Genomic DNA, 12,857 nt, shown 5'->3' with positions numbered 1-12,857 from the left:
CATACAGGAAAAAACTAAATCAGAATGAGAATGTAAACAATCAGAGGAGGGCCAAGACAAAGAGATAAAGACAGGACTGGTCTTTGATCGTGGTGGCTGAGAGACAGAGAAACATCTATTGATAATCACATATAAAAAAATGGGAGTGGCGAGGAGAATATACAACAGATGAAAAGTGAAACAAAGGAAGAAAAACCAGGAACAGCACATTTCTGAATAAATTTGTTTTTTCAGGTACAATTGAATATTTGATATAATCCCAGCCTGGAAATAAATGGTTCTTCCTTTTATTTGCACCCTTGCTAACACAACCGGTGTTTTTGACGACTGTCTTGAACATAAAGTGGCCAAAACCTCAAACTGCGACATCTGACCCTTTCCAGAAAACACAAACAGGTACCTCGCTGTAAAATGCAGCTGCTTAAACAAAGACTTCACTTTATGTGCTGTAAACATGGAGTGAGATAGCAGACCAACCGGATCTTTTAATTAGGGCAGAAACCCGATACGTGTCACAGCTGTGAAAAGCCTGCAGAAAATAGCTTCATTAAAACTGCCAGCGGGAGTTTCCCCCCAGGCTACTTTACTCCCTCTAACACTTTTCCTCCTGCGAGCATCTCATTTCCACAAACTGGATTTCTGCATTTTATTTCTTCATATCATCTAACCTTACATCCAGTCACATTTTAACTAATATATCAATTCTTCTTCTCAAAGTAACCTAGCCAAACAGAAACAGCTAGCCAGGTTTGTTTAGTAAACTTGGTTTAGCCAACAGTTAGCAACAATGCTAAACCAAGTTTATCAACTAACTTGGCTAGCTGTAATTAGGCAGCTAACAAAGGTTAGCTAACTAGCTAAAACAAGTTTAACTAACTCGGTTTAGCTAACTGTTGATAGTCTGAGGCTAGAAGCATCCAGCATAGAGAAAGGAGGTCTTCAGAAGATGATTTCATAGAAACAGGGTAATATAATCATTGCTCTGAAGGTTCTGTAAAGTCTAACAGTGTGGTGTTTTTACAGGACATGGCTGATAATCCTCTACATTTGGCACTGAAGAACAATGAGCATCTGGGTGCAGGAGCCAATTCATTTCAAGGTTTCATTAGCATAACGAGAACATTTAAAGCTCATTTAGGGCTGTTACAGCTTAAACTCTCCCAGAGAGCTCTGCTTCCACTCAGTGGTTTTTGTTCTTGTTGTTTCACATTAAAATATGCAGACTCTGCTCTTCTATTCAAGCTCTGCTTAAGGCTGTCTCTAATAAAAATCCATGCTGGGAACTTGGATATTTATGCTGCTCTATTCCATTGTCCCATCATGAAGCACAACTTATTGTTTGGTAAACAATTGCAGACTAGTTTCTAAAGCACTTTTTAGCGGCCCTGAGAGGATTATATAATCAGCCCATGCAAGACACTGCCCTTACAAAACCTGTCACTGTTTAGTGGAAGAAAAAAAAACACTTTAAAGTGATGGGATAAAAAGGTGATACAGCTACATTTGGTAGACATATTAAGGAGCTGTTGATGGATGGATTTTCTGTTTTTTCTGAAAAAAAAAAGAAATTATTTTCACAATAAAATAAATGCATTTGCAAAAACAATGAAATGGTCTTTTTTCTGCTCCTTTAAACAACAGATGACCAGTTTTAGAGTGATTACTCTTAATGACTCAGAGGTTAACACAAAGCCCCTTCAAAAGCATTTCAACATCATCTAGGTCAAGTCACAAGTAACGAGTGAATTTAGCACACCTCTAACACTGAATGCAGTAATTCTGTTTTAAAATATGAAGATTAAACATTTGACTTTTTTTAAATTTGAGTTTTTTAAAATTAGTCATCTTAACATGCAAAAATTACATGTGATGCTTTAAAATATTGTACTATATGTAGCTGATATAAGAATTAAGAATAAGAAATAAGTATTTGTGTAAAAAATAATGCAAGAAAATAGAGATTATAGCCTGTTAATATCAATTTTCAGGGTGTATGAAACATGAAATGTTTTTTACCTTGCCTTTGGTGAGTTTTCATCTAGTCAGTCAAACTACTTTAAAATTATTATATTTAACTGTAACAACGAGTAATATGCTGTATAGCACAGGTGTCAAACTCCAGTCCTGGAGGGCCACTGCCCAGCAACTTTTAGATGTGCCTCTGCTGCACCACACCTGAATAGAATAACTAGGTCATTAGCAAGACTCTGGAGAACTGATCTACACAAGAAAGAGGTAATTAAGCCATTTCATTCCAGTGTTTTTTACCTGTGGCACATCTAAAAACTGCAGGACAGTGACCCTCCAGGACTGGAGTTTGACAACCCTACTGTATAGTCTGAAGTGAACAGCTCAGAATGCTGTACTAACTCCCCCAGACCTGTAAGTGGCGCTAAATATTAAATGTGGGACATGACCAGAAAGCCTCTTTAAGAGCTTAGTGGTAATCACAACAAGACATCAAGATTGGCAAACAACAGTGTGAGTGGAGTTTTTTTGTAAAACTTTATGCATCGAGAGAACCTTTAGCATGTTTCTTTAACATATTCTCTTATTGTTGTTAACTATGAGTATGTAAAGACTTTCTTTGCATGTTCTGGACATTTAATTTGTGTAGATATAGGTTGTCACTAAAGTTACACGGTGCCAGGGGTATGGCTAGTGTGTCTCCAAATAAAATGGTCAAGACTGGTCCTTCGAAACATTTTCAGACCAATTCCAGCAATTAGCACCATTCTGTCCAGAAAACCCTAAGTCCTACTCAGTTATGGTATTAGAGGAGACAATTTCAATATGGAGGCTGATGGAGGTTGGCAGAAATCAAGAAGTTCTTAGGTAGGTTTTTCTGTCATTGCATTGAGATGGCAGGTGATCTTCACGGTCTGACGTGTTACAAGTGGATGAAAATATGATCTTCTGGACAAAAGAAACAATTTTCTAAGATGTTACTGCACAAGCTACACTTTGTAATGTCATAGTTTCGCTGACAGTTACTGCCTGGACAACAATTGTCAGACAAACCTTATGGTAGAAGATAAAACCAGGGTGTTGTAAAGAGTAAAATATCATTATCCAGATTGCAGGGCCTCTTCTGAAACAGATTGGGACAAACGTCTCTTGGTGCGGTCTGCCTCAAGGGACCAAGTTATCAAGAAGTTAATTATGGACCTCACATCCCCGTTAGTTCTAACAACCTCGCTGTGGAAAAAAAAATTATCCTACATGCAAATCCACAGCGCAACCTATCTTCAAGGCAACCTGTAAGTCTGGTGACCTTCAGTCACAGTTTGACTGACCTTCAGACATTCTTATACTAAAACTCTACACTAGACAGAACCACCTTTGACCTCTAGTGGCTGCTATAAACATACCAGCTTTTTTGCCAGGTAAGATATTTTTATTCCTGTGAAAGTATTTCACATTTCTTCATCTTAAAACTTTATTTTTCTAATTCATTCCATCTGTTAAAATTGTCCACCAAATTTATTGATGCCTTATGCTACACTTCATTTCATTATCATCATCGGTACATCTGCACTCACATGTACTGCTAATGCGTTTTAACAGTGTCTGGAAACCCCACCCCTCCATTTCTTTGTTTTTCTTCCCATTATCCATTCTGGAGACACAGGGCAAAGACAAAGCCAGCACTACAGATCCATACGCTGCTTTTGTTGGATAACAGCTTAAGAAAACCAGACTGAAAATGCTTGAGCTTGTAAGACTGACACACATCAGCAGCTACAGATATCTACCAATGACCTTCCAAAGAATGCAAGCAGATCAGTGCAGCACAACACAACCTCGGGCTAGATGACTCTGCCACGCTTCTGTTGAAACTTTACGGTAGTAGAAAATAAAGAATGATGCCCCTTTAATCCTCTAGTGGTCAGGCTGGCCATCTCTCCCAGACTCAGCCTTGTGTCTGGTTGTGAAAACAACCTCAGCATGCTAACAGAAAAGGAGGAGGCAGTGAGACAGAGAGCCGGCATGATATGAGTGAAAATGGTGTGGGATCGAGACAATTTTATAGAGAAAATGTTGAGGCAATTTTCAATGACAGTAACTTCCTTTTTAAACTGAACCGTCATCATCTGATGCAACAGTCAACTGCATTCAGCTTTCCTGATCTGCCTGTCTTCACTGGGAAACTGAGGAGCATTCAGAGCAACAAGAAAACAAGAAAAAAAGATCTAGCGCAACGTATCAGTGTGGAAAATGGGTTTTGACGAAGACTCACATTCATTCCATCTATCACAATGAGCTAGGCTGACCCCGAGTCCCAGTGTTACCTGGAGGGGATTGGTTGTATAGCAACTACACGATCGATCACTGCAGTCTCCTATGCTCTTCAAAGGAGGAAAACAGACAGAAAACCCTAACCCCTTACTATTCACAATCTGACCAGTGATTATGTTTGCTCAGTTTGTGCAAACCTGAGCCTTAAAGCATCACATATAAGCAAAGTACAACTGAATATCCTCAATTATCAGGCTTTATAGCAGGTGGCTGATTTTGACTCCCAACTGGCCTTTATGGTATTTTCTGCCTTAGTAGTTATTTGACATTTTTTGTTTTGAATTGAAATGCATTCAAAATTACATATCATCCTGAGTTCAGACACCCAGATCTGATATAAAATTTCTCTGTGACAATAAAAAATGCATTTATAACATTACCAACACTACGTGCACAAGGAATATTGATTTGGCTCTTAAATCCTTGGATAGGAAAGGTCCCAATTCATCTATATAACAAGTCATTTCATAAATATGCAAGAAAGCCCCCTCAAACTGAAGAGCTAAAACACTAGTGCAGACTCCACCTACCATCTATGAAGGGGTTTGAGTTGTAGTTGAAATCCAGGTCAATGCAGCCACCAGTTGCAAGGTCATCAATGCGACCTGTCACAGTCCCTACGTTTGCAGCATCAAAATCTTGTTTGGCATTTGTGCTCAGTTCCTGTTCAACTTCAATCCCATAAAACTCTACATCTTTGGGGTCATCAGGTTTAGAAGCAGTCTTCTCTTCAGTTAATGAGTCAACAATTAGTGTAGGATAGATGTCTTCACAACTCAACCCTTTGGGGCACAGGGGCACTGGAAGCACAATTTCTCCCGGTTCCTTCTCTTCTTTAAGGCCCTCTACTGTGACCTCTAATGACGAGAAAGGAGAGCCAACACTTTGGTCCTTCAGGGGGAGTAATGGTGACAGGCAGAGCTGGGGCTCGGGTGCGGCTTGACGCAAATCAAGATGTGTGGCACCAGCTGCTGAAAGGGTAGGCGGTGGTGTTGGTGGTTGATCTTCTGCAACAGTCAGTGAGCGCTTCATGGAGTGCGGTGAGCGGCGGGGGCCACCCATAGATGATGGCAGTTGGGTAGATTCTGGCTCATCTCCGACTGTATACTTATCAGGCACCTCTAGACTTGAGGGTACCGACAAGTGGGAACACTCAGACATTGCTCGCCTCATTGCCTTCCTCTGTTGCTGAGCTCGCCCCATATAACAGGGTTCCAACTCCTCATCTTCCTCAACCTCCTCTTCTTCACTGTTATTGTCTGACAAGCCCTCAATTAACCTTTCGTCTCCGAGGTCAGACGCTGCTCCTGTCGCATTCTTTTCACCCTTCTGCAGGTGGTTATCATTCAGTTCTCCACTGATCGGATAATTAGGGGCCACCTGGGGCATGGCAAACCTTGGGCTGGATTCAGAAAATGTCTCAGGCAGAGGGTCTTGGCATACTGTAGCCCCTGTTAAAGAGATTTCAACTGAGTCTGGAGGTGATGCACTTGTGGATGATGACAGCTCCATATGTATGGTTGGAGATCCAGGAACTGGTGACAGGGAGATCCTGGTGCTGCCTATAGCAGTAGGTAATCGACCTGGGGATGCTGGGGAAGGAGATGGGGAAGAGGAGACAGGGCTGTCTGGGCTTTCCCCTGCACTGCCCAGTGAGGTGTTACCCATAGAGATGCTGCTTGAGATGCCGCCACCTCTACCAGGCATCTTCAGTGCTCTATCCATGCTGCCCGTGCCTGGCTGTTCAAAGAAGCACAGTTTATCTTCATCTGTGAGTCCGGCTGACATAGGTCCACTACTCATCACCATGCCCTGTGGGGTGCCCATTTCCATGCCTGAAGGTTTCTGCCAATCCCAGCCCTGAACCGGCATTGAGGGTGGTACCTTGCACAGCTCACTGTACTCTGAGAAGGGAGAGCCCGGCTGCTGGTCGGAGAGAGAAGACATGCTGTCTCTCCTTTCTGTTCAATTTGGACCTCTTCCTATGTTCCCAAGTCTGTCTCTTTCCAAGTCTTGGATGATAAAAAGAAATCTTCACCACTTTTCTGCCTAAATCCTTTGTTGTCCTCCAGTGTTCTTTTGCGTTTGGTCACTCAGGTGTGGTCCGCTTCCTGTGTCAGTGTGGCTCTCTGTTCTGAACTCAATCACACGCTGATATGAACTGAACCAGTCGGCTGCTTCTCTCTCTCTTTCTCCCTCTCTGGTCCTCATGGCTTATTGCAGTCATCATGTGACCTAGTTGTGGATTTCAATTGGTCACAGTCAGTTCCTAGATTCCGCCTTCTGTGGTGGAGTGAGTGAGCCCCCTCCTCTTTCTTTCCCCCTCTCTGTTTTCCTGCTCTCCCAACCAGTCCTTTCTTTCTATTGCTGTGGCTCTTGGCAAAATGTAAATCGTACACACAAAACTTTGCCTTCCCCTTGGGGAACCTTGAGTGTGGGTCAAGAAGTGGTACAGTAGAGAAAACTGTATACGAACTTCAGAAATGTCTGAATCATACATTCCACAAATTTGCACCTAACTTGTATGAACACAGCTCTCACAACCAATTCAACCGCCTTATGCAGACAGCCGTCTAGCTATATACTCAATTCACACTGGGGTTCATAGTTTCTTAATTTTTCTATACTTTAATTTTCTCAGTCTGACCCAAAGATAAAGTAAATGTCAAATCAAAGTTATTTCAGGTTTCTTTCTTAACTCTGCTAAACAAAGATTAGCACACAACCTATTGCATGGGTCTACTATGTGAGGATTTATTTTTTATATTTGAATAGCTCAGTAGACTTCACTTTATTAGCCTTATAATGTTTAAATTTTGTGGATTTATTTGCTTTGGATGAAAATTAGGAACAGTTTAGGAGAATAGTAACTGAGAAAATTTAAGAGTATGGCTGGAAAGACAGATACGTACTATTATGCTAAGTCTGAACAACCTTCCTTCTGTACTAAAATACAGTACATACATTTAGTTCATACATGTATGTGTTGTCTGTTACTGAGTAATCATTCTGACAAGAAGCCTGGAGAACATTTCTGAGAGACAGACATGCTTATGCATGCACAAATACAGTCATACAGGCACTCTTCAGGCTGAATCAGAAAAAAATGTCATGTCATGGCACTTAGTGTTTGACAGGATTTTAACTTTACCCTCCTGCAAACATTTACTCTTATGTCCTTTTTTTTAAATCTACAACTCTAAATCTGAATGTGTTTAAATGAATTCTTCTGTTGGGAGGTTTTTGATTCAGATTCTAGGGTGAAACAGTCTCTCCTTAGCCAACAACAATGAAGCAAATAAATCTAAGTGATCATGCTTGATTATTTTGGTTAATTTTGTGTAGTATATTTAATATCTACCAATGCAAAGACAAACCCAGTGGTAGGTCACTGGGGCAGTCCACCAGTTGCCCCTCTTTGTTTCTTTTGTTAAAAATGTTAAAAGTTGACAGGAAATTTTTGAAATAAAACAACACAAAAGAAAATACAGCAGTGGATTGAATAAAACTAGTCTTTCTATAGGTTATAATACACTGAGGGAAACCCTGAATATATTTACATTTTTCTGCTAAGCTATGTGTACATTGTATTGCATAACCCAGACTCGACAACATTCATAATTACTTCCAGTTAAAGACATGAAACAATGGAGCCCAATTTAGCAATGAATCTGATGATAGAGGCAAAAATGAACAAGGGATTGACATGATGGTCCAGTGCAGAACCCCAGTTTCAAATAGAAGGGTGTCCTTTATCTGACATATATCAAAGTTTCTTGTGCAAAGATAAGTATTTTAGCTTTTTCTATTCTAACGGAAGAAAAACATCAACAAAAAGAAAACAAATGGTATTGAAAATGACAGAATCAGCATGTTTGTAAAGATCTGTGATTGGTCAGAAAAATGCTATCAGGGAATCCTTATGTTTTAGGGTAAGAGGGCTCGATATTCAAAAATATATTGAGTCACAGCACAGCAGTGATGAGACGTCTTTTAAATTAGACAGAATCTTTACAAAAAGGAGAAGATGCAACAAAACAAAACGGACCCCAAAACACAGACTTCGGAAACACCAAATGGGGACTAAAAGAGGAGGATATTTCTATCCTGAACCAACCACAAATTGATCAGTCAAATATCTGATATATTGACAAGCAGAATGTGATCTATCATCAAGCGAAACAAACAACACTCTTTATGGTTTCCTGCCTTTATATTAAGTAACTGTCCCATTAATCCAAACACAGAGTTTGAGAAACAGAATGCATTTCAGCGTAAAGGTCAGTGTGGTGGAAACACAAGGGTTATCTGAGGGCAGAGAGTGACAGGCTTCTGCTAGGCTGAGTTTAACATCCATTGCCACTCAATCCAGCCAGCAGTTCTGGGGCTCCTGCGGCTGTTGGATTACACCGAGGGCTAAATGTCAGCACAAAACAACAATTTATGAAAAGTCAGATGGGCACATAGGGACACAGCAGGATAAGGAGTGGGAGGCAGATAGACAAGGGCAGACAGATGGAGTCACGAGGCGAAAAATTGAGGGGGATAAGTGGCAACAATGGATGACAGGAAAAACGGGAGTGAATATTTCTGTGTAGGCTCACAACACAAGATGCCATCAAAGAACCAACAAGCAAGGCTAACAGGTGTTAGCAATATCTAATGCATATTGGGTTTTTGCCCAAAATGTCAAGGACTACCATAAAAGTAGAGGCTGTGTCACAAATTTGAGATGTTATAATGAGGTTAGACCAGATTCCGCTTGAGAAAAGCTCTATGCTGTGCCATTGTAGTGACTGACTCAGTTACCTGCAAAAGGCCATCACAATGTTGTTCTTAACTGTGAAAGGGAAGGACAAAATTATGCCTGGCTTTTAAAATGTTTACAAAAAATATGCTGGTTGTACATCTGTACTCAGTTCTTTTGAGGAAATATTTTGTAAAACCCCACTTCAGGTCAGTTTAGTAACTTTTCAGTCAAAAAAATAATAATAAAAAATCGGTATCAGCCAAAGTAGGAATTGGCAGGTCAGGCTTTTAAATATCTATGATTGACCAGAGAACTCCAATCGGTGTAAAGTAAAATAATTTCTCATTTTACTTTGCAAAATAAGTCAGTCTAAGCCAGATTGGATAGAAGGCATATGAGAAGAATCATTTTTGAGACTGACAAAAGAAGAGCCTCCCTGCCCCTGATTAAGAAAATGCATCTCCACAAAATGAGTCAGATACCAGTTTTTCACAATGGGGCTGCTGCGTTCCTGACTGCAACATCTTCACTACACAGTTTTTATGCCAAATGGCCATAACTGACCCATCTGACCCAAATTCTTCCTCCATATTTACTGAGTCTTTGACAGCAAATTGGGCCTGTTCTGGGTTTATTAAAGCAACATAGACAGCTACTGGTGACATGTTTTTCTCTAAAGATCATTGGTTCTGAAACCTGGGTTGATTCTCACTGGTATTAATATTCATTGATAAACATATGACAGAGCAGTCCGTGCTCCACTGATGATGTAACGGCAGCCAGCGGACGGTGGGACTGTGCTTCAGGGAGGTGGCATTTTCAGCACAACACAGGCAGATTTGGTATTTTGGTGACCCAGCATGAGTTTGACTTCAAAGAAGCGTGAGGAAATACACGACAGGGGTTGTGTCACTAACAATCAGGCATCAGGGAGCACTGACACAGCTCCAGGGTTTCCCTCAGTGCATCATAAGCCTGGCAGGCCACCAGGCTTTACTTGCGCCCCCACCAGACTAAGCATTGTTTGATTGTTTATTATAGGTATTTTTATACATTTGCAAAGACAGGTTAAAGAATCTCTTGGGTGAAAAGGTTGGAAGCACAATGGTGATGTAGTACAGTCAGTATATATAGGGAGGTACTCTATAAACAGAACTCCATTAACACTGCCTATTTTAACTGGTCTAAAATAGGCAGTGTTAAGCTAAAGATTTCAGCTAATAAAGTGACAAGTCACAGACCAAGAATCAAAAAATTGTTGAACACTTTAATTAGGATGAAACAACTGAAATTCAAAAAATGTATAATTATTTTAATTGTATTTTATATGTTTCCCTTTTCTAAGAGTCTGTAGTTTAGTTAGTGGTAATAATGTCTTCCAATAACATAATTACCTTGTCATGTTTAAACATTTTCTGTTAACTTTAATCATTTTTCAACTCAAAAAGGCCACTGGTTGACTTTCTTAGTGCAAATTGTCTGGAAGAAAACCTGCAGCTCACACATTTACAAAAGAATTTACAAATTGATTGTATAGCTAAATAAATTGTGGCCACTGGATATTGAATTTGACCGGATTTGGGCAAATTCCCAGTGTGTATGCCAACCGGTTCTTATGGGACTAAATGGTTAATATCTCTAGTCCAGCCAGCCATTAATCAGCTTCAAGCAGCTTCCAACTGACACCTACACATAAAGGCAGAGTGTCACCACACTGGGAAGGCGAACAGCGACAGACATACTCATTCATCAGCTCCAACCAACTGCCTGGCCGTCTGACACTTTTTACTGAAACTCTTACGAGGCAGGCGGGGTGGCTGCGGACACACAGGTAGTTTGGACAAACTGGCACCCATGACGTCCCACATACATCCAAATAAAGAGTGATGGCTTCACCCAGTCTGACTCAGAGACACACTCAACAGCCAGTTTTATATTAGTAGCAATTAGCTTCAGTTATCCAGGAGCTGTCCTTTGAAAGAAAACAGAAAAAAGAAAAAAAAAAAAATCACTTAGTGTGCAGAAATACAGAAAAGAGAGCTGATCACAGGTGTAGCAGGAGATGAAGAGGAGGATAAGACAGGCAGTCTTCAGCTGGATCTATTTATAGCTTGGCTCCATCCCGTTTGCTGCCCGTCACAACATCCCCCACTCTCACTAAACATCTATTGTTTCCCTAGGTAGCCCCTGTTCCCGTTAGTCGCCGAAGCAACTGCCTCCTGTTGCTATGGCAACAGGCTCTTGGTAAGGGGGGAGTCAAGCTGAGGTGGGCTGGGGGATGGATAATGGCAACTAAAGCCAGTTGTGTCAACATGTAAGAGTATGAAGACTGTAGACGTTTTCAGGCCCATGTTCCCCCTGCCTGTTGCGTCAGGCGCCATGGGTGTGTTTGTGTAAACGTTAAAACGGATAATTAATCTGAATAGGATTTTTATTCTTCTGGTAGAACCTCCATGGGTTGTAGTTATTGCTGAAGTTCCTCTGGGTCTTTGGGATATAAGGTCACACCTGTCGCCACGGTAATGAAGCTAGAACACTTGCAAGCATCTAACCGAGTTTTTACTGTCATTCATTCGTGGTTATGGGTTCCCGGTTGTTTTTACTCCCTTTGTCTACTGACAAGCTTTCTGCCACTTTAAAATAACTGTTTACATGACACTCCTACAGAAACACACCAATGCTTGTTGATGTACATAATTACGGTGCTAAAAGTGGATTCTTTGCTGTTTTTGACTTCGTCCCACTGGCGTTTTTGTCCTCCTCTAACAAACACCAACTGTTTTTTAACAACTTATCTGAACTCATCCACATGTGATTTAACTGTGTTTCTTCTTTAATGTAAACACTGCAGTGCAACATTGTGTTTTTTCAACATTAGCAGAGTACTGACAAAGTTTTGAGCACATTGAGCAAATCTCATTCATGAAAATGCAGCTACTGTGTTTTGTTACCTCAGATTGTGGTCCTAATTAATCCTAATGGGCTTCTATTAAAACGATGGGCCAGTTAAAAAACAAACCCCATATGTACTACATTCACTTGGAATTCAAAATCAGAACGCAAGAGCTATGGTCTACAAATACTGCAGATGGTAGATGCAGTGGTTTGTCTCCTACATGTCACCATACCGCCTATTTTGCTGTCTCCAATATCTGTTGCTGCTCCTACAGATAGGTTAGCTGATCCTTAGTCTCTATGGCAACCCCTTGCTCCTTGTTCTCTTTTTCCCCAAAGCCACATCATGTCTCAGCCCATCACCGTCTGTAAAGAAAGCCTAGGCAGGAAAACTTAAAAACAACAACTTGTTGACCTTTAGTGACATTTTACATCCTTTTCATCCCCTTATATCGTGATCTTTCAAACTCGTTCATGTAAATGCTTCACAGTGAGGAAGCTAAGTAAAAAGCACCAAGGGGACAAACTGTGATACTGAAAATGGTTTCTATAGAACCTTGGGACATTCACCAACAGTATGCATATTTAACTGTCCTGCTGAAGCTTTCAGGGCAAGTTGTTCACAATGCCACCTGCTCATCTGCCTTGTCGGATCATCATTAGGGCTTCATGCCCTCTAAAGTAGCAAAGATAGTAGCTGTTTGACCTCATGCTGCCACAGACGAGCCAAACAAATAAGAATGTTCTCAAACAAACTGTCTTCTCTAATCATAAGCTCAACAGAAGGCTGGAAAAGCCAACAATTATTGCTAGCAAAATGGTTGCTTGCTCCTAACAAAACACTGCAATTGCCTTGTTTAAAAAATAAAATAAATAATGTCAAGAATATTGTGTTTTGGGTGAGGCAAACGTG

General features: G+C 40.7%; 1 protein-coding gene across 7 annotated transcripts in view; it reads right to left on the bottom strand.

Annotated features, from left to right (window-relative positions):
• LOC122824689 (microtubule-associated protein 4) overlaps positions 1-12,857 on the bottom strand; it is a 96,784-nt gene that overhangs the window by 22,503 nt on the left and 61,424 nt on the right. Inside the window, exon 1 of one of the 7 annotated variants that reach the window (XM_044105569.1) lies at positions 4,830-6,489. The exons of 5 other annotated variants lie outside the window; for them this stretch is intronic. In XM_044105569.1, coding sequence (XP_043961504.1) covers positions 4,830-6,246 — 1,417 coding nt within the window. In that variant the 5' untranslated portion in view covers positions 6,247-6,489. Of the gene's footprint in view, positions 1-4,829; positions 6,490-12,857 lie in introns of those variants that run through there. One more of the 7 variants, XM_044105570.1, reaches the window with a different exon arrangement.

This window comes from Gambusia affinis, linkage group LG21 (assembly GCF_019740435.1).
Source record: "Gambusia affinis linkage group LG21, SWU_Gaff_1.0, whole genome shotgun sequence".
NCBI lineage: Eukaryota > Metazoa > Chordata > Actinopteri > Cyprinodontiformes > Poeciliidae > Gambusia > Gambusia affinis.
This window is presented reverse-complemented; position numbering and strand designations above follow the sequence as displayed.